Source organism: Caretta caretta, chromosome 10, assembly GCF_965140235.1.
Source record: "Caretta caretta isolate rCarCar2 chromosome 10, rCarCar1.hap1, whole genome shotgun sequence".
Taxonomy (NCBI): Eukaryota; Metazoa; Chordata; order Testudines; family Cheloniidae; genus Caretta; species Caretta caretta.
The window spans coordinates 51,823,900-51,846,250 of NC_134215.1; the positions used below are offsets into that span (position 1 = coordinate 51,823,900).

Genomic DNA, 22,351 nt, shown 5'->3' on the forward strand with positions numbered 1-22,351 from the left:
GTTACTCTGAAACCTGTCATAATCTTCACAAAATCTCTTGCAAGGCCTTGTTATGAAATATAGCCAGTGTTTCTTTTTTAATACAGGAATTTACAGATTTCTCTGGAAGTGTGTATTTAGATCTGCAGTTCTGGTGCTGGTATTAATATCTGCACCTCTTCAGTGGAATTAACATATGGTCCGGATGCAAATAAATGTGATTTTGCCTGCTGAACTACTCCATTAGCACTTTCCATGCCCTTACTCTCTCTCCCATTTATTCAGTTGTATAGCTGGAGGTACTTCACAGAAATCACTGTGTGCCTTAACACTATCGAGCAGTCAATAGAATAAATGTCCTAAAGAATTTTAGAAATTATAGAAATTGTGAACTAACCTTCCTGAGTTGGGCACCGATATACCAAGAAGGACATAGGATCCTATGTATACTTCCCAGAAAACCAGTTGTGAGGAAAGAAAGTGTATCTACTCAAACAAATAGGAGAGAGAGATACTATTCTGCTTAGTCTCTTTAAAAATAAACCAACTGGCTTAACTAAAAAACAAGGATTCTGATCCTATTGGCATTGCCAGTCCTGTGTCATGTCCCTCCCATCAGTGTGAGCAGTATAAATGATGGGGGCAGTGTAGATAGAATTTGTTGTTACACACTGAAATCTAGATTTGTTCCACCTGTTGACATCTGTTGTTGACACAAGACAATGTCAGGATTGCCAGACAAATTGGATACTGGATTCAGGCTATTTTGATTTCCTGAACTGTAACCAGACAATCCTACAAGATATCCATCACTTACTTTAATCGCCTTTTCTCTGGCTTGACTCTAATATAGTTCTTCACAATGGCTAACCAAGACACTCTCTATCTTTAAAACATGTGGACTCTGAAACCTGTCATATTTGATCATATGTCTGAATCAAATTTGTAAAGTCCTTTTTCTGTCTACTACAGAATCTCTGCCAGAATAGTTACAGGAAACTCTGCAAAACTTATCTGACATTTTCTTTTATCAGTCTTCTTTTGTAATGACCTTTAATAACAAAACCTCATTGCAGATTCCCATACAAACTAGGATGCTGCTTTACTTCTATCAATAAGCAATTTGGAGTAGGGATGTAAATAATGTGTAAAAACAATAACCATGTAACCGATTAAAATTCTATTAGTTAAACGGTTAACTGGGGCGCTAGGGATGTGGGGGGTGCTGCAGTACCACCACATTTTAGGCAGGGCTCTACTGCTGGACCCGCCTCCAGGGCTCTGCTCAGGGTGGTAGCCAGGACCCTGGGTGGAGTTTAATAGTTAACAGAAACCGATAAGCATCAAGTTTATCAGTTAACTGGTTAAACTTTTACATCCCTAATTTGGAGTCCAAGGTACATTTTTTCCATTAGACCTATCCAGTTCTCTCTAGCTGGTACAATACAGCACTCCATGAAGCGGGCAGCTAAGTCTGCTACATATCCTTTTCCCGAATACATCTCCAAATTCTGTCCACTCATTTGAGGCCTTTAAACCTAGGAGCATAGAGATATGTCACAAATACTTTATTTTGCTGGTATTCTGATGCATTCCCTCATCTGTTTATGGCTACAGCATCTGTCACCATCTACAGTTTTCTCAGTCTCTATTCATCATTTGTTGTAATGCCATAGTAACCTCTTTCCTTCAGGTTATTTTCATTCAGGCATGTAATAGTGCTCACTTCTCCACTTCTGCTTTTCATTCTTCAGAATTTCCCAACTGAAGAGAAACAAAATCATGTTTGAAAGCTGGATTTTGTGTCTTCCTTAACATGCAGAAGAAAATGAAGAGAAAATTATTGTAGGCTTTTCAGAGAATTATTTAAACTGTTCATAAAATACATCAAATTATTGTAAATTTGCTGTTTAGGTTAAGAAATTATTCTAGTCAATACTGTATTCTACTTAAAAAGAAGAAAGGGGAAAAAAAGAGAGAAAGAAAAACCAAATTAAAAAAATGTTTTTATATTGTAATATATTTGAGTGATGTACCTTGTCTAAAAAATGGTAATTTCTGATAATATGCTGAAGTGCATTTGCTAGTGAAATCATTTTAATATGTTTGCAGTATTTCTGTTTCAAATACCGAACGAGAGTGAAGTCTGATACTTTGACAAATAGTCCTGATTCATTGTGCGGAAATGAATGAAAATTATTGGAAAGGGGTTTTTCTGGGAAATATTTTTTCTATAGAAAGAGCTTTGAAGAATTACTATTTCTGAAGTGATGAAAGTATGCCTCTAGCTTCATATGTTGACCTTCCATTTTTTTTTCCCTCTAGCCCCATGTGGTCTGTGGAGATCAGCTTGTTCATAGCCCTTATATGCAGTGCCTGGCTTCACTTGCTGTGGGGCTTCACCTCGATCAGCTTTTGTGTAATCCACCAATACCGCCTCATCACCAGAACTGCCTCCCCGATCCCTCAGCTTGGAATCCTACAGAGTGGGCCTGGTTAGAATGTTTTTCAACTACTATAAAAGCTGCTGAAGCTCTGGCCAAAGGAGCACAGTTTCCAGAATCCTTTACTGTTCCAGATCTGGAGCCTGTGCCAGAGGATGAGCTTATACTTCTAATGGTAATATGCACTTCATTCTGCCAATTATTAAGTATATGTATAGAATGCACTATATTGTGCAGATAACATCTGTAATAATTACCTAAAAAAATTTAAAAGTTTGTAAAGAGTAAATTGTTATGCTTTACTTAATGGAAATACCAAGAGAGTGCATAGACTTTATTTTAATTGATATAAAATGAGGCAATTGGTGCCATATAAATATTTGTAATAGAACTAATAGTGTGAAAGTGGCATCTTCCTTGTTTAGCAGATCTGCTCCCTCTGTGTCTATTCAGAGTCATATCTACTTGCTTTACTAAGTACAGTCAGTTTTTGTTATATTGTCTTAGCCTGCAGAGTTGACACAGGGAAAAGTGAGCTGGACTAATTCTGGTTCACAAATCAACGGAATTAACAAAGTTCCATTTGCAGAACCTCTCTTATGGTTACATAAACCAGTAAGAATTTGGCTTGACTGTGACATTCCAAGGGGAGCTTGCAGGGCTGACCATTCATTCATTTTTGTAACGTGTAGACAGAGTAAATTTTATATGGAGTCATTGAAATGCAGTGGCACCCTATTATGCCATCTTTAAAGTAGTTTTTCAGAGTAGTCCTACACTTTAACTATATTGGCACTACCAAAATGCCAATATAATGGGCTATGACAGGTGAACCTGAAGTGGAAACTTTGTATTTATTGGATTTTATCAGTAAGTATGTATAATTTTGCAAATAAATACTTTCACTTATGTACTCCTAAAATTAAGGCTACATAGGGAAAACATAATTATGGCTCTTCCTAGTTGCTTTCCTTGCTATATACCTGTTGACCCCACATATACCTTCGTCCCTTATTTTTAAATATTCATATAGATTATCACAGTGATCAGGAAGGATTCCCTTCTGTGTACAAGAGCACTATGGGGTTTTGCCTTTTTCTGAAGCATTGGGCATATACCAGTGCAAGATGCATGCTATTAGACTTGGCAGGTTGTTGGTCCAAATCTGCAAGGAAGATTTTATTTTTTCTGTACATTTCTTGAACCCATTGTCACATCTTCCTTCACTAGCCTATTTTGAGTGGCACACTTAGCTTGTTTTCCACTGCAGCAGTTAAAAGCAACCCTTTTTACCATAAGTAGTTTTAGACACTCATGAGTACGAATTTTTTCTTATGGTAACAATATTAAATGTTAGATTCCAGTATTAAGAAAAATAGGTGTACCCCAAGGACAACAATGATACATTAAAGTTTACATGAGTAATACTGAATATGAATGAACTTATTAAAATAATTTGTACATAAATTTTGCTTTAGTCACAGTTAAAACTATTTTACATTTATGTTCAAAAGCTGTTTGTTGTTCAATAGTAGACCCGTATAACCGTTTTTCATCTAGGAAAAGGCTTGCCATTTCCAAGTGACTATTTAAAGTATTTAAACTATTTAGACTATTTAAAGATTATTAACTGAAAGAATAATGCACAAATGGTGGGCTGACCCTAATATACCTGTTTTTAATCATTCAGGATAACAGTAAATGGATTAATGGTATGGATGAGCAGATTATGTCTTGGGCAACATCAAGGCCTGAGGTTAGTAAAATTGATTATTTTAAATTTAAAATACTAAAATTATCAATATAATTTTCAAGTGCTCCTTTATGCTGTTTCATAGGATTGGCACCTTGGTGGCAAATGTGATGTGTATCTATGGGGAGCAGGGCGCCATGGGCAGCTAGCAGAAGCCGGTAGAAATGTCATGATACCAGTAGCAGCACCTTCATTCTCACAGGCTCAACAGGTAACAGTGTTAGGAGAGATTTACATTTTATTCTTCACAAATTGCCTTATTTTCAGTTGTTAGTTACAAAATATCTATCAATATCCCTTTTGGACTCAGTGCTAATTTTCCAGAAAACAAAAGAACTCCGAAATGTATAAGGTACTTTCCCCCCAGTTAGAATTTTTATTAGATTTGCTAGAGTTTTTGTCAAATTCACACCAAGAAACTGGCAAAATCATTTCTTAGGATTAGAGTGAGTACAATGTAAAAAAATATTTGCACAGTTTTGATATAATCCATGTTGCAAGATTGCTTTCTGAAATAATGTGATGCTGGAGCACAGGGTGAAATAATGAGACAACCAAATTGCTGCAAGAAATACATTGAGAATCTCACTGGAGAACATACTACCAGACCAAATAGTTTTGCAAAGAAAGGGAAAGTCTTTGTAGCTAAATCATAAAGAGAGCTTTTTGTGTGTGGTGCCGTTTTTAGATCTCCAGGGGCCACCTTCATCCAAAACACTGAATGAAGGAATTTTATTGTGATGTGATAATGTGGTAAAACCCCCTTAGTTTAAAACGTATTTTTCTGCTAAATTCAGAATAAGTGAAGTAACAGTTAGGTGATTAAACTAAGGGTATGTCTACACTATGGAATAAGGTCGAATTTATAGAAGTCGTTTTTTAGAAATCGGTTTTATATATTCGAGTGTGTGTGTGTCCTCACAGAAAATGCTCTAAGTGCATTAAGTGCATTAACTCAGCAGAGCGCTTCCACAGTACCGAGGCTAGAGTCGACTTCCGGAGCGTTGCACTGTGGGTAGCTATCCCACAGTTCCCGCAGTCTCCGCTGCCCATTGGAATTCTGGGTTGAGATCCCAATGCCTGATGGGGCTAAAACATTGTCGCGGGTGGTTCTGGGTACATATCGTCAGACCCCCGTTCCCTCCCTCCCTCCGTGAAAGCAAGGGCAGACAATCGTTTCGCGCCTTTTTTCCTGAGTTACCTGTGCAGACGCCATACCACGGCAAGCATGGAGCCCGCTCAGGTAACAGTCACCCTATGACTCCTGGGTGCTGGCAGATGCGGTACGGCATTGCTACACAGTAGCAGCAACCCCTTGCCTTGTGGCAGCAGACGGTACAGTACGACTGGTAGCCGTCATCGTCATGTCCGAGGTGCTCCTGGCCACGTCGGCTGGGAGCGCCTGGGCAGACATGGGCGCAGGGACTAAATTTGGAGTGACTTGACCAGGTCATTCTCTTTAGTCCTGCAGTCAGTCCTATTGAACCGTCTTATGGTGAGCAGGCAGGCGATACGGATTGCTAGCAGTCGTACTGTACCATCTTCTGCCAGGCAGGCAAGAGATGAGGATTGCTAGCAGTCGTATTATACCATCCTCTGCCGGACAGGCAAGAGATGAGGATGGCTAGCTGTCGTACTGTACCATCTTCTGCCGAGCAGCCATGAGATGTGGATGGCATGCAGTCCTTCTGCACCGTCTGCTGCCAGCCAAAGATGTAAAAGATAGATGGAGTGGATCAAAACAAGAAATAGACCAGATTTGTTCTGTATTCATTTGCTTACCCCCCTCCCCCGTCTAGGGGACTCATTCTTCTAGGTCACACTGCAGTCACTCACAGAGAAGGTGCAGCGAGGTAAATCTAGCCATGTATCAATCAGAGGCCAGGCTAACCTTCTTGTTCCAATAAGAACGATAACTTAGGTGCACCATTTCCTATTGGAACCCTCCGTGAAGTCCTGCCTGAAATACTCCTTGATGTAAAGCCACCCCCTTTGTTGATTTTAGCTCCCTGAAGCCAACCCTGTAAGCCGTGTTGTCAGTCGCCCCTCCCTCCATCAGAGCAACGGCAGACAATTGTTCCGTGCCTTTTTTCTGTGCGGACGCCATACCAAGGCAAGCATGGAGGCCGCTCAGCTCACTTTGGCAATTAGGAGCACATTAAACACCACATGCATTATCCAGCTGTATATGCAGCACCGGAGCCTGGCAAAGCGATACCGGGTGAGGAGGCGACGTCAGCGCAGTCACGTGAGTGATCAGGACATGGACACAGATTTCTCTGAAAGCATGGGCCCTGCCAATACATGCATCATGGTGCTAATGGGGCAGGTTCATGCTGTGGAATGCCGATTCTGGGCTCAGGAAACAAGATTCTGGGCTCGGGAAACAAGCATGTGGGGCCGCATAGTGTTGCAGGTCTGGGACGATTCCCAGTGGCTGCGAAACTTTCGCATGCGTAAGGGCACTTTCATGGAACTTTGTGACTTGCTTTCCCCTGCCCTGAAGCGCATGAATACCAAGATGAGAGCAGCCCTCACAGTTGAGAAGCGAGTGGCGATAGCCCTGTGGAAGCTTGCAACGCCAGACAGCTACCGGTCAGTTGGGAATCAATTTGGAGTGGGCAAATCTACTGTGGGGGCTGCTGTGATGCAAGTAGCCCACGCAATCAAAGATCTGCTGATATCAAGAGTAGTGACCCTGGGAAATGTGCAGGTCATAGTGGATGGCTTTGCTGCAATGGGATTCCCTAACTGTGGTGGGGCTATAGACGGAACCCATATCCCTATCTTGGCACCGGAGCACCAAGCCGCCGAGTACATAAACCGCAAGGGGTACTTTTCGATAGTGCTGCAAGCTCTGGTGGATCACAAGGGACGTTTCACCAACATCAACGTGGGATGGCCGGGAAAGGTGCATGATGCTCGCATCTTCAGGAACTCTGGTCTGTTTCAAAGCTGCAGGAAGGGACTTTATTCCCAGACCAGAAAATAACTGTTGGGGATGTTGAAATGCCTATATGTATCCTCGGGGACCCAGCCTACCCCTTAATGCCATGGCTCATGAAGCCATACACAGGCAGCCTGGACAGTAGTCAGGAGCTGTTCAACTACAGGCTGAGCAAGTGCAGAATGGTGGTAGAATGTGCATTTGGACGTTTAAAGGCGCGCTGGCGCAGTTTACTTACTTGCTTAGACCTCAGCGAAACCAATATTCCCACTGTTATTACTGCTTGCCGTGTGCTCCACAATATCTGTGAGAGTAAGGGGGAGACGTTTATGGCAGGGTGGGAGGTTGAGGCAAATCGCCTGGCTGCTGGTTACGCGTAGCCAGACACCAGGGCGGTTAGAAGAGCACAGGAGGGCGCGGTACGCATCAGAGAAGCTTTGAAAACCAGTTTCATGACTGGCCAGGCTATGGTGTGAAAGTTCTGTTTGTTTCTCCTTGATGAAACCCCCCACCCCTTGGTTCACTCTACTTCCCTGTAAGCTAACCACCCGCCCCTCCTCCCTTCAGTCACCGCTTGCAGAGGCAATAAAGTTGTTGTTGCTTCACATTCATGCATTCTTTATTCATTCATCACACAAATAGGGGGATGACTACCAAGGTAGCCCAGGATGGGTGGTGGAGGAGGGAAGGAAAATGCCACACAGCACTTTAAGCACAGCACTTTAAAAGTTTACAACTTTAAAATTTATTGAATGACAGCCTTCTTTTTTTTGGGCAATCCTCTGTGGTGGAGTGGCTGGTTGGCCGGAGGCCCCCCCACCGCGTTCTTGGGCGTCTGGGTGTGGAGGCTATGGAACTTGGGGAGGAGGGCGGTTGGTTACAGAGGGGCTGCAGTGGCAGTCTGTGCTCCAGCTGCCTTTGCTGCAGCTCAACCATACACTGGAGCATACTGGTTTGGTCCTGCAGCAGCCTCAGCATTGAATCCTGCCTCCTCTCATCACGCTGCCGCCACATTTGAGCTTCAGCCCTGTCTTCAGCCCGCCACTTATTCTCTTCAGCCCGCCACCTCTCCTCCCGGTCATTTTGTGCTTTCCTGCACTCTGACATTATTTGCCTCCACGCATTCGTCTGTGCTCTGTCAGTGTGGGAGGACAGCATGAGCTCGGAGAACATTTCATCGGGAGTGCGTTTTTTTTTCTTTCTAAGCTTCACTAGCCTCTGGGAAGGAGAAGATCCTGTGATCATTGAAACACATGCAGGTGGTGGAGAAAAAAAAAGGGACAGCGGTATTTAAAAAGACACATTTTATAAAACAGTGGCTACACTCTTTCAGGGTAAACCTTGCTGTTAACATTACATACATAGCACATGTGCTTTCGTTACAAGGTTGCATTTTGCCTCCCCCCACCGCGTGGCTACCCCCTCAACCCTTCCCCTCCCTGTGGCTAACGGCGGGGAACATTTCTGTTTAGCCACAGGCAAACAGCCCAGCAGGAATGGGCTCCTCTGAGTGTCCCCTGAAGAAAAGCACTCTATTTCAACCAGGTGACCATGAATTATATCTCACTCTCCTGAGGATAACACAGAGAGATAAAGAACGGATGTTGTTTGAATGCCAGCAAAGATACACTGCAATGCTTTGTTCTACAATGATTCCCGAGTACGTGTTACTGGCCTGGAGTGGTAAAGTGTCCTACCATTAAGGACACAATAAGGCTGCCCTCCCCAGAAACCTTTTGCAAAGGCTTTAGGACTACATCTAGGAGAACCGCGAATGCCAGGGCAAAGTAATCCTTTCACATGCTTGCTTTTAAACCATGTATAGTATTTTAAAAGGTACACTCACCAGAGGTCCCTTCTCCACCTGCTGGGTCCAGGAGGCAGCCTTGGGTGTGTTTGGGGGGTACTGGCTCCAGGTCCAGGGTGAGAAACAGTTCCTGGCTGTCGGGAAAACCGGTTTCTCCGCTTGCTTGCTGTGAGCTATCTACAACCTCATCATCTTCTTCTTCGTCCCCAAAACCTGCTTCCGTATTGCCTCTATCTCCATTGAAGGAGTCAAACAACACGGCTGGGGTAGTGGTGGCTGAACCCCCTAAAATGGCATGCAGCTCATTATAGAAGCGGCATGTTTGGGGCTCTGACCCGGAGCGGCCGTTCGCCTCTCTGGTTTTCTGGTAGGCTTGCCTCAGCTCCTTCAGTTTCACACGGCACTGCTTCGGGTCCCTGTTATGGCCTCTGTCCTTCATGCCCTGGGAGATTTTGACAAAGGTTTTGGCATTTTGAAAACTGGAACAGAGTTCTGATAGCACGGATTCCTCTCCCCAAACAGCGATCAGATCCCGTACCTCCCGTTCGGTCCATGCTGGAGCTCTTTTGCAATTCTGGGACTCCATCATGGTCACCTGTGCTGATGAGCTCTGCATGGTCACCTGCACCTTGCCACGCTGGCCAAACAGGAAATGAGATTCAAAAGTTCGTGGTTCTTTTCCTGTCTACCTGGCCAGTGCATCTGAGTTGAGAGTGCTGTCCAGAGCGGTCACAATGGATCACTCTGGGATAGCTCCCGGAGGCCAATACCATCGAATTGTGTCCACAATACCCCAAATTCGAGCCGGCAACGTCGATTTAAGCGCTAATCCACTTGTCAGGGGTGGAGTAAGGAAATCAATTTTAAGAGCCCTTTAAGTCGAAATAAAGGGCTTCATTGTGTGGACGGGTGCAGGTTTACATCAATTTAACGCTGCTAAATTCGACCTAAAGTCCTAGTGTAGACCAGGGCCAAGAAATATGTTGGTGGTTGTCCAGAACCTGCTGTTTTCAGCTTTGTAGTCTCAATTCAGGTTATGAATAAAGACGAAGTTAGCACATTTTGGTTCATGGTTTGTGATGTAATTGCATTAAAAAACCCTAATTTCTTTCTTTAACCAGGTTATTTGTGGTCAGAACTGTACTTTTGTCATTCAAGCTAACGGTACAGTTTTGGCTTGTGGAGAAGGGAGTTATGGCCGATTGGGACAAGGAAATTCTGATGACCTTCATGTGTTAACTGTTATTTCAGCACTTCAAGGTAAAATTGTCTTAATTTTTTTGAGTTGTTCTATTAGTGAAGCAGAAGTTGATATTTCAAAAACTAAAAGGACAATTGTCTAAGTCTTTACACAGATTTACTGAATAAAATAATGTACTTTATTCTCTTTAGTAAAAATCTTATATTCATATTAATTTGAACAGATAAACACATGTCTGAGTCTCTTTTGATGCATTTATTCAAGCCTACTTAATGTTTTTAAACTTTATTTTTTATCATTTTAAGTAGGACTGAAAAAGGAAATACATTTATGTCACTGAACACCTACCCAAACTTAATAGACTAGCACAGTAGAATTAGATAATTATTAATAACATAATATTTGTTATTGGAGCAGTTCAAGCATATGTTATATCTTAAAGTAAAGGAAGACTGTATACAGGGTTGTATATACAGAGCTGATTCCATTCACTAGCTTGTAATTGTTATTATTGTGGACTATTTTGTACAATGCAAAATAACTGAATTTATATTTCTAACTTATTCTGATATTGTTTTTCATTTTGTTTAAGGTTTTGTTGTAACACAACTAGTGACTTCTTGTGGATCCGATGGACATTCCATGGCTTTGACAGAAAGTGGTGAGGTCTTTAGCTGGGGAGATGGAGATTATGGTAAACTGGGCCATGGGAACAGTGACAGACAGCGCAGACCCAGGCAAATAGAGGCCTTACAAGGAGAAGAAGTGGCACAGGTTCAAGAACAAATTTATTATTCACCTATTAAATGTAGACATAATAGTTGCTGCTAGGAACATTAGCTAGGGCTCATTAATAAATGCTGGTAGGCAACTGGATGGTTCACACAGGGATTGACAGTGGAATGTGGAGACTTTCTCTTCAATGTCACAAAATCGAATTAAGCACAGGTAAGTAATGAATAAAAGTCGTCATCAGCTGATGGTTCTCTGGCCATTGTGAAATGAGTTGGTGGTTTCAGTCAAGTTCCCAGCTAAGAGTGTCAACAGCACAAAACTTCTGTGTGTGTGTGTGAGAGAGAGTTTAGTGGACTAGTAGAGTAGTGTTGGTGAAGCTTCCATTGCTCCTGTCTGTGCTGCACCTCTTTCAGTCTCTAGGTCACCTGCCAGTATTTAGCCATAGGTGGAGGTTAGCATTCCCAAGCAACCTGACTCCAAGAAGACCCAATCCTGGCACACTGGGCACTAACGGAGCGCTCAAAGAACATAAGGCTGTTGCAGAGAAGCTAAGTGAATTCTTTGCATTGGTCTTCATTGCAGAAGATGTGAGGGAGATTCCCACACCTGAGCCATTCTGAGGAACTGTTCCAGATTGAGGGGTCTCTAGAGGAGGTTTTGGAACAAATTGATAAGTTAAACAGTAATAAGTCACCAGGACCAGACCACAGAGTTCTGAAAGAACTCAAATATGAAATTGCATTCCTGTTAACTGTGATATGTAACTTGCCGCTTAAATCAGCCTCTGTACCAGATGACTGGTAGATAGCTAATGTGGTGCCCATTTTTATAAAAGAGTCCAAAGGTGATTCAGGCAATTACAGGCCAGAAAGTCTGACTTCCGTACCAGGCAAATTGGTGTAATCTATAGTAAAGAACAGAATTATCAGACACAGAGGTGAATGCAATGTGTTGGAAAGAGGAAACTCGGCTTTTGTAAAGGGAAATCATGCCTCGCCACACTGTTAGAATTATTTAACAGTGTCAGCACATGTGGACAGTGGTGATCCAGTGAATATAGTATACTTGGATTTTCAGAAAGCATTTGACAAGGTCCCTCACCAGAAGCTCTTAAGCAAAGGGCGTCTTGGGATAAGAAGGAAGGTTCTCTAATGTATCAGTAACTGGTTAAAAGATAGGAAAGAAAGAGTAGGAATAAACAATTTTCACAGTGGAGAGAGGTAAATAGCAGGGTTCCCAGGGATCTGTACTGGGACCAGTGCTGTTCATCATATTAATAAACAATCTGTCTTAAGGCAAATCTACAGGAAGACACACAGCAGTGAGGTATACTGTTCATGAATAAAACCAAAAGATTGTTCTGGTAAATCTTGGAGGGCAAGGGGTTGCGTTGTATCCTTCGTCTAGGAGGCAATTTGGCAGCGTGCTTGTCTCATGAAAGGAGGGTTGCTGCCAGCCTGGCTGATACAGATACCACTGTATCTTCATGCTTAGCTGCATCTGTGTTCAAATATTAAAACACTACAAAGTTGTTTTTGTCTGCATTCGCCATGGACAAATAGGACATCATTGATTTTTCCATATATTTGCAATATAAAATAATTTTGTGCATCTAAGTGGTAGTGACTGGCTAAAGATTACTACTATAGTTTTACATCTCTAAAATAAGAACAGTTTTGCTGAAGATACCTTAAGAAAAATACCGTATTTTTAACATTATGCGTAGTTTTGGAAAAACTATACATTTCCTGTAGTTAATATTGCACATTTTACAAATTTCAAATAAATGTTTCAAACATTCTGCATTCAAACATGTTTACAACATGTAGGCAGTTACTAATTTTTTAGTATTAAAGTTATTAATTTTTAAGTAGTTGATACTTATATGAACAGGAACAATATTGTAAACAGAGGGGGAGGCATTTTATCTTTCATATCATGGTTCATTAGAAAACTTTTCTATCTTTATATTTTTGATGTAACCAGGGGATGAGCTGACTTATCAGACATAGTGTACGTGGTGATCTGATATTTTATGCACTGTATTGTGACGTTCTTTGACAAACATGGGATAATGGAGTCTAAATTCTTTACTGAGAGAGAGAGAATTCCTTTCTTCACTGTTGATAAGGCCCTTCATTTTAAGTTTTTACTGATTTTTACTAAAAAAAATCCTTGAGTTTTACAAAAGCTATTATTTGTTTTTTACTGGTTTTCATCCAAATTTTGAACCACTGAAAATACTGATTATATTAAGAAAATCTGATACATTACACTAGGTACACTGTGCTTTTTTTCTGTCCTATCATCCCCCAATATTTACCCAGAAAACTCTGAAGTTAATTTTTTGCTCCGATTTTCACCCTTTTTTTAAAAAAAAAAAATTGTAATTAACACTCATAAATTCCTGGGAAATTTTAAAATAAAAACTGAAACAAAGGTCTTTGCTATAAGTAATTCTTTTGAGACTAAGATGGGGAACAGAATACAGAGGTGGGGAATTTACACAGTATTTAATTGACCTGGTAATGTAATACTAGAAAGCAAGGCAAATCATTTAGCACACTTTTTTAAAGAATTAAGTAATCACAGAAATATAAATAAGAATCCCAGCTAGGTGTGCTGGTACAAATTAAAGGAAGTGAACTCAAACTCCTTTCTTTACTGTGCAAACAGATTATTGGGAGGGTTGTGGGAAAAACTCTTCTGTCTTTGGTTATGATTTGATTCCCGTGTCATCCTATATTCAGACTTTTTAATTGTTTTATGACATTGTTATTGAAATACAAGAAGAGTCTAAAACAGTTAATTTATTCAGTTAGTCTAGTTTTTAATTGTCCTGTTAAACTGTAGTGAATGACTAGGTCTGCATTCAGAAGGTTCTTTTCTCTTCTTTCTTGAATTGTATGGTGCTAATATTCCATTTTAAAATTCATATTAATTCTGGCTTCTAGATGTCATGTGGCTTTAAACACTCAGCGGTGGTGACCGCAGATGGCAAACTGTTTACGTTTGGAAATGGTGACTATGGTCGACTGGGTCTAGGAAACACTTCCAACAAGAAACTTCCTGAAAGAGTGACAGCACTGGAGGGTTATCAAATTGGACAGGCATGGTTTATCTAGTGTTACTTACATGAAATTATGTAACAAAATGTATTTTGTTAGTAACTGTTGTGCTTGAGGATGTTCAGTTGCTATGATCCTTAGTAGTCTCAGTTTAAAAATTCTCTTTATAATTTTTGTTGGTTTTTACTGCCTCTGCATTTTTAATACACTCAGAACACTCTCAAATATCTAACCATAATAATCTCTCATATATTTTTTTATTGAATAATCTGATCCTTTTGCTGAAATGGTGTGTCCCTATTTTGCAACATTTATAAACATTGAATTGTGAAAAAGGGAGTGATAAAATTGGGGTTTGTTGTTTTTAGCCCTAACCATTAGTGAATTAATGTTTAAAGAACTCCAGTGAGGATATATAATTTGAAAGCTGTTCTATAGTTTGGGTGAGGGAAGAACTGTCTAAAGAATGTTATCTAAGGGTGTCAATGTATAAACCCTACTACATTTCTTTAGTATAAAATTTTAAACAAAGGTTTTAACATTTTTTCTAAATATTTAGAAAAGGGTTTCGGGGGGGGTGGTTGTTTTGTTGGTTTTTTTCAGAATATGGCATTTTATTTTTTGTTTCAGTAAGTTGATGAAAAACTAATTAAAACTGTATTACAATTACCAGGTGGCCTGTGGACTAAACCATACTGTAGTTGTGTCCACAGATGGCTCGATGGTGTGGGCTTTTGGAGATGGAGATTATGGAAAACTTGGTCTGGGAAATTCCACAGCAAAATCCTCACCACAGGTTAGAATTCATACTGAAATTATCCTTTGAATAATTGCTTAGTGTCTGTAAATGTGTGTTTGCAAATTTTCAACTTCTTATTTTATTTCATTTTTTATGTGATGTAAATTTTCAAAAAGGCATAAGTAACTTTCAGTGGGACTTAACTACTTTTGAAAAGTTTACTGTGTCAAAATATTGGCTAATACAGTTACATGAATCACTAGCTGGTATTTTTACAACACTGGTATCTGAGAGTTGGGTTTTCAAAGGAGCCTGTGGGAATGAGGCACCCAACTTCCATTGAAAATTCCCACCTGAGTGCTTAGAGTGCAAACAATTATCCATTGTTTTGTTAAACTGAAACTAATAATTGCCACAATGGTCTCTCTAAACCATATCAACCACCCTTCTGCAGCTCTAGAAATAGTAAAAACCTGAAGGCTAGCTTGAAGGAGAGAAATGTTTACCTTAGTATAGAGATGCACTCAGACTCATTTAATGTGGAATAATGTGTTAAAAGAATGAAATTTTACAAGAAATTAGTGTCTTTGTTTAATACATTCAAGTTTAATACAGGAACCACACTAAAGCTATAACATACAGATTGTCTTTCTGAGAATTTTAAACCACTTTTTGGGGGGAGGTGGAAATGGAGGAGTTTTTTGTCTGCTTTCCATTCGTATACTCGTAGTACAGTATTTAGCTCTTTCTTTCCTGTTCGCAGAAGGTTGATATTCTTTGCGGAATTGGAATAAAAAGAGTTGCCTGTGGAACGCAGTTTTCTGTGGCACTGACGAAAGGCGGCCATGTATATACTTTTGGACAAGGTCAGTTGCCCATATGGAAGGATTTCTGTATTGTAGGCTTTCATACGTTTAAAGATATATAGAAGCCAATAATTTTAGATTATTGATCCCCACCATATGGTACCTACCCAACCATACAGTACATAAGCGATCATTTATAGGCTTGGCAATTATTACTGTATAATTCCCACCACTGTTGCATAACCAGTAATATAATCATTAAAAGTAAAAAGGAAGAATATTAGATGTAAAATATATGAAATCATAATACGGTGTTTTACTCTATAGATTTGTGTAAATGTGACCACCTGAGACCAACTACTTCTTGACGCATTCTTAAAGTCCAAATTAATAGCTGTGTATCTATTTTTAAAGGAAGACAAACTTAATGTAGGTTTCATAGTAGCACTAACCTCATTTACCTATAACCTTCCAGTTCTTTTTCCTGAATCTTGATTAAATTTGATATGAACAGAGGTAATGGATTATACCCATGTTCAATTACTGTCATTAACCATGCACTTACAGAGGCTGTGTAGAAATATATAGAATTGAGGCACCAAGTGAAATTAGTTAAATGTTTTTCATTTACCCCCTTGTGGACATCAACCTGAATCACAAAATCACCATACAGTCTAGCACCAAAAAGTGTGATTGGCTTTATCAGGCTTAAAACACAAATAGCAGGAACTTCAGATCAGTACTGAAGGGATACTGACAAAGCTTTTCAGGGGAGTAAGTGCCCACTAGGTCTGTCTCTAGCCAATGCCATTAGTATCCCACATGAAGGCTATCTGTCTCTCCCCATAATAAAATTAACCCTTAGAAGGGACTGGGGTATTTGTGTACTACATGAGAATATTTTGTGCAATTTTAGATCGGCTGATTGGCTTGCCTGAGGGCCGAGCTCGAAATCACAACAGACCACAGCAAGTTCCAGTGCTGTCAGGAATCTTCATTGAAGATATAGCTGTAGGAGCAGAGCATACACTAGCTTTATCATCATCTGGTGATGTGTATGCCTGGGGTAGCAACTCGGAAGGACAGGTGTGTACAATACCATGTTTATTTCAGGTGTTCATAAGAATAAGTATAGCTTCCTAGATGGACTTGGAATCTTTTAGTGAAGAGTAAGTAAAGAAAAATACAATGCAGTACTGGCACTCTTCTCCTCTCCCCAAATTAAAAATGTTATAATAGAGATGATTGAAAATATGATGAAAATGTCACACATTTTTTGAATTTTTTTACTAATTTCTCAATTTCATCTAATTTTTTTAAACATAAAACTTTTACAACCAATTTGAAACTTGAAAACAAACTAAAAATTTCATCAATTTTTTTTCCATTTGCAAAAATCTAAATTCCAACAAAAAAGGTCAAATTTGAACATTTTGACCAGCTATAGTTATCAGCAAATTTTCGTGGTCTGTTGCAGTAGTTATTGGCCTGTTCTGGCGCATGACCCAAAAAATGTCCCATGACCCCCTGGTTTCTGTCAAACCATTACAGATTCATGGGACTTTTGGATTTGGGTTATGGGATGGCATTTTGACCATTTTGTGGGTTGCAGATTTAAGCAGGAGGCTTGAAGTGTGTGAAACTGGTGTTCTGAGGATAGTAGAGGGATTGGTACGTCGGCATTGTTGGGGTGAGCAGGCTTTTTTGAATTAATCCCTAAAGGGAAAGCTTTGGGCTTTCTCTGTAGTGAAAGTATTGTATTTTTATGGAGGGTAAACATTCTTTGGTTTAAAAAAAATATAGTCTGGATTCTAAAAGACTGTTAGTTCTATATGTCTTCTGCTGCAACATCAATGATTTATAACTTTTATACAGTTATTTATATCTTTGGTTTTAGAATATGAAATTCAAATGGTATTCAGTAGGAAAAGCTAATACATGCAATAAATGTTTGTCTTTTACAGAGGATACATTTTAAAAGCCTATTGTGGGAATTTATATATTAGAACCAAAAAAACCCCAACTTTAAATGGCAAACACAGAAATAATAAAACACAAATAATAATCATTATTAAACAAACAGTCATTATGAGCCATTGAATCACAAAATGTATATTTTTTTTAGTCTGCAAAATACTATGTACAAAGTTGGTCACAAATCATAAACCATTAGTCAGTCTAAAAGCTATCAGGTATGTAGGTCACATTTATGTGGAATAGCTTATCCTTTTTGTATTTAAATGTTGTCATATTCATGAAATGTGATTTAGCAGATGTAGGCAGCTATTTTCTTTAATCATAGGTGTAATATTATATTAGAGGAATATAGCTAGTAAATGCTATATCACATTCTCTAGTAAAAGCATATGTTGAGAGAGTCATCTTACCAGTTTTCATCTCCTATTCCTTTTGAACATCTGCTTAGAGAATTTTGCAAATAATAAAGCTAATTTTTGGTCCCATTAGTAGAACCTCATGATGCATCCTTTTTTAAATCTCCTGTAAATTGCTAGCTTGGACTGGGCCATACCAACCATGTCAGAGAACCAACCTTAATAACTGTTCTACAAGGAAAGAATATTCGACAGATCTCAGCAGGACGTTGTCACAGTGCTGCATGGACTGCCCCACCTGTCCCACCAAGAGCTCCAGGTGAAGAATAGATAATTGCTTGTATTTTAATTTTATTCTGCTTTTATGAGCTTTTAGTGCATGTCCACATACACAGTATTATACAGCAAGAACCTATTAAAATTTGTATGCAGTGTTATTGTAGCTGTGTCAGTCCCAGGATATTATTCGAGAGACAAGGTGGGTGAGGTAATATCTTTTATTGTCTATTAAAATTTGTTTCACTGTAGGCCCAAAACTGCTTCCACTGTAGCCCACAGGAATTTTGCCATTAGCTTAAAGAGGAGCACGATCAGGCAGTTCACGAAATAATTTCCTGTTTTCTGTGGTAGGTGTATCAGTGCCTTTACAGCTTGGTTTACCTGATGCCATTCCACCACAGTATGGGGCACTGAAGGAAGTGAGCATTCATACAGTGAGAGCGAGACTCAGACTGCTGTACCATTTTTCAGACCTCATGTACTCTTCTTGGAGATTACTTAATCTCAGCCCCAATAACCAGGTAAAACATTATTTTGAAAAGAGTTAACAAATTTATTTTTGTGCCTTGTCACCAAAGTGTTCTCCCCCAAAATCCAATTCTGGTAATAGTGCTCTCTTGTCTTTGTGTCTGTGGAATAAAAACTTAATTAAATCAATCTCTCCCCAAAATTTAGTTTTAATAAAGTCTGATTTATGTGAACCTTGACATTTCAGTATCTTAATGTCATAAACCCATTAGCCTAACATCTATAACTGGTGAAAAACATTTTGTAAGATTCTGGTAAGACTAAAATCGTTTTTCCTGTTATTTTTTTTTGTATATTTTCATTAATTTCTGAACTATTATGAGGAAAGTTCAGGTAGTATTTAATTATGGAGATTCTTATTCCAGAAGTATTGGAATTAATATGAATAAACAAAAGCATTTTATGTTTATGAATATGCTGCTGTATTACAGAACAGCACATCTCATTACAATGCTGGAACATGGGGAATAGTCCAAGGACAGCTAAGACCCTTATTGGCACCAAGAGTCTACACACTTCCCATGGTACGCTCCATAGGAAAAACCATGGTTCAGGGGAAAAACTACGGGCCTCAAATTACTGTAAAAAGAATATCGACCAGGTCAGTATTGGCTCCTTTGTGTTGGTGAAAGATTTGATGTCAAGCCCTAAGTCAACCCACACAGTGGGTTAATACATGGTATAGGGATGTGATTTCTAAAGCATGCTAATATATTGTGCATTAATTGGTCTATGTAGACCCTGCTATAATGTACCAAAAGCTCTCCCTCATGCGCTTTCCGTTAAAGTGCACTCTGGAACCTCTAGTGCGCACCACGAAGGCTCTGTTTGGACCAATTAACACACAACATTTTAGTGTGCTTTAGAAATCAGCCCTGTAGTGCACATTACCCTACTGTATAGACAAGCCTTTAAAGTATACAAAAGTGATCTTTCTATGAACTACATTTTCTGTCACTTTCTTTTTCATTGAAGAGGTCGGAAATGTAAGCCTATTTTTGTACAAATAGCAAGACAAGTGGTAAAGCTGAATGCTTCAGACCTTCGCCTACCTTCCCGTGCCTGGAAAGTGAAATTGGTTGGAGAAGGGGCTGATGACGCCGGGGGGGTGTTTGATGACACTATTACAGAAATGTGCCAGGTATGACAAATGTTTTAAATATCTTAAAGCACACAATTTGTTTTTCAATTCCTATGACCACTTCCTGTTATGCAGCACTTTGGCCCAAATCTTCTCATCTGATTCCCAGCCTGTGTACTAGTGTGTGCACTGGGTACCTGCATGAAGGAAAGAAATCCTTCTCCTTGGACCATACCTTCGAGTGGCAGCAGTTCTGAAGCTACACCAGGGCCACCATGCATCTTCCACAACGTGGGGGGAGGACAGCAGATCTTGCATAGCATGTTAACTCTTGATGATGGTGCCATTAAATGCTGTTACTATAGTATGTACATAGGTATTCTGTGCTAGCTTCAGAAATGCAGCAAAATCAATTTAAATAAAATACCATCACAAATGAGACACAGATTTCTGGTTCTTAGATTATTCTGTTGTTTTCTTCTAGTTTTATCATGGTAAAAATATTTACCATGTGCTGATTTCCTAAAAAATAAAATTCAAAATACTACTGCTGGCAAAATTATCATTAAGATAATACAATGTGCTGAACTATAATATTTAAGAAGCACTTTATATTTTTATTTTTAAGGAACTTGAAACTGGTGTGGTAGACCTGCTTATTCCTTCCCCAAATGCTACTGCTGAAGTAGGCTACAATAGGGATAGGTAAGTTGGACAGCATTTCATCTCACTACAGGATATTAGCTGACAAAATGGAAGAAAGAACTTCCTGTAACAGCTGTTTGACAAATGTTGAGGCTTCTTGATTGCTCCTTCTTCTTTGAGGCTTCTTGATTGCTCCATCTGCACTTTTCTTTTTCACCCTTGTATGTAGGGGTTATTTCAAGGTGAGGGAAAGTGCAAGGCCAGGTAATGGTTCCTAAGAGGTAGCTCTACAGCTAGGTTTGCTGGAGCATAAATTAAAGCAACACTGAAGGTGCTCTAGCTCAGTGGTTCTCAACCACCTCGAAGCAGGGCCAGCGTTAGACTCGCCTGGGGCTGCCTGGGACCCTGAGCCCTGACACCCTAGGGCTGAAGCCAAAGCCTGAGCAACTTAGCTTTGCAGGGGCCCCTGTGGCATGGGGCCCCAAGCAATTGCCCTGCTTGCTACTCCCTAATGCCAGCCCTGGTTTTTATATGCAGAAACCAGTTGTTGTGGCACAGGTGGGCCGTACAGTTCTTATAGTATGTTGAGGGGCCTCAGAAAGAAAAAGTTAAGAACCTCTGATCTAGCTTGTGGCTGGAGCCAGTTTGGCTCTGGCAACTTTCAGGATTTGGGAAGAAAGGGCAGAAAGATCACATCAATCTACCTATTCTCCCCTTCTCCAGATTTGCAGAACACTGCTATGATGAACTTGGGGATCTTGCATATAGATCTTGCATCCCTGCATATAGCTGTCTTTTAACTTGAAGCAATATGAAGAAGTGAGAGGTTGGTTTTACTGAAGCCTTTACATTGTTTCTGTTTTCTTTTAGGTTTCTTTTTAATTCTTCAGCATGTTTAGATGAACATTTGATGCAGTTTAAGTTCTTAGGCATTCTGATGGGCGTGGCTATTCGTACCAAGAAGCCTTTAGATCTTCATTTGGCCCCAATGGTTTGGAAGCAACTTTGTTGTATCCCACTTACTTTGGAAGATTTAGAGGAGGTGGACTTGCTGTATGTGCAGACCCTCAACAGCATTCTTCACATTGAAGACAGTGGGATTACTGAAGAAAATTTCCATGAGGTAAGCTATGGAAATATGCTTCCTCCCTCTCCACCACAAATCTTCTGAATCCAGTTGTTTTTATAGACTGACCTAATTACAATGCACTAATTTAAAAAAAATACTGAGGTGGCATTTATACTTTAAGGTAACAGACACCTCATAACTGCCTCTGATGGATATAACTATGAATATCAGATTATTGCTAAGTGACTTAACGGTAATTTTTAATTCAATTCTTTACCCAAATATCTTATGCTGCACAATACTTTTTCTTTTCTGTTAATAGATGATTCCTCTAGATTCCTTTGTAGGCCAAAGTGCTGATGGTAAAATGGTTCCCATAATTCCTGGTGGGAACAGTATCCCACTTACCTTTTCAAACAGGAAAGAATATGTGGAGAGGGCAATTGAGTACAGACTTCATGAAATTGACCGCCAGGTGAGAATCTCACTGAACTCGACCTATTTTGTTAACTGGATGGTGACCATCACAATATGCCAGAAATAACAAAGGTTTTGGTTTATACATTTATTGGATTTTTCCTCTGTGTTTTTTCAAATAATTTGTGAATCATTTTTAAATTAAATCTGATTCACATCTCAGCTGTTACCTAGCTGTCTAGAATGTCAAGAAAGACCACAAGAGTACTGAAAAACTGAGGACTTGCTTTATATTCATCTGAATTGTCCCACTGAGATCATTAAACTGACTGGGAAACTAAACAGGGATCACACAGAAAGCTCAGCACCTTTAACCTTGCATTTACAGCAGCACATAATCTGGCGCACATCATTGGGAAGTAATAATATTTGTTTAACTTATTAATGGACTGTGGATATATTTTTACTTAATATTTACCTTACCTGCTTTTGACTAGTAACTGTAAACACTTCAATAAGT

The 22,351-nt window shown here is 39.6% G+C and overlaps 1 protein-coding gene across 7 annotated transcripts in view; it reads left to right on the forward strand.

Annotated features, from left to right (window-relative positions):
• HERC1 (HECT and RLD domain containing E3 ubiquitin protein ligase family member 1) overlaps positions 1-22,351 on the forward strand; it is a 215,851-nt gene that overhangs the window by 190,569 nt on the left and 2,931 nt on the right. For all 7 annotated transcript variants that reach the window (XM_048867260.2, XM_048867261.2, XM_048867267.2 and 4 more), the window contains exons 61-76: positions 2,305-2,598; positions 4,114-4,179; positions 4,262-4,387; positions 10,052-10,190; positions 10,724-10,905; positions 13,821-13,976; positions 14,608-14,730; positions 15,437-15,539; positions 16,396-16,565; positions 17,993-18,131; positions 18,443-18,612; positions 19,051-19,220; positions 19,595-19,760; positions 20,329-20,405; positions 21,216-21,468; positions 21,737-21,889. In XM_048867260.2, coding sequence (XP_048723217.1) covers positions 2,305-2,598; positions 4,114-4,179; positions 4,262-4,387; positions 10,052-10,190; positions 10,724-10,905; positions 13,821-13,976; positions 14,608-14,730; positions 15,437-15,539; positions 16,396-16,565; positions 17,993-18,131; positions 18,443-18,612; positions 19,051-19,220; positions 19,595-19,760; positions 20,329-20,405; positions 21,216-21,468; positions 21,737-21,889 — 2,487 coding nt within the window. The remainder of the gene's footprint in view (positions 1-2,304; positions 2,599-4,113; positions 4,180-4,261; positions 4,388-10,051; positions 10,191-10,723; positions 10,906-13,820; positions 13,977-14,607; positions 14,731-15,436; positions 15,540-16,395; positions 16,566-17,992; positions 18,132-18,442; positions 18,613-19,050; positions 19,221-19,594; positions 19,761-20,328; positions 20,406-21,215; positions 21,469-21,736; positions 21,890-22,351) is intronic.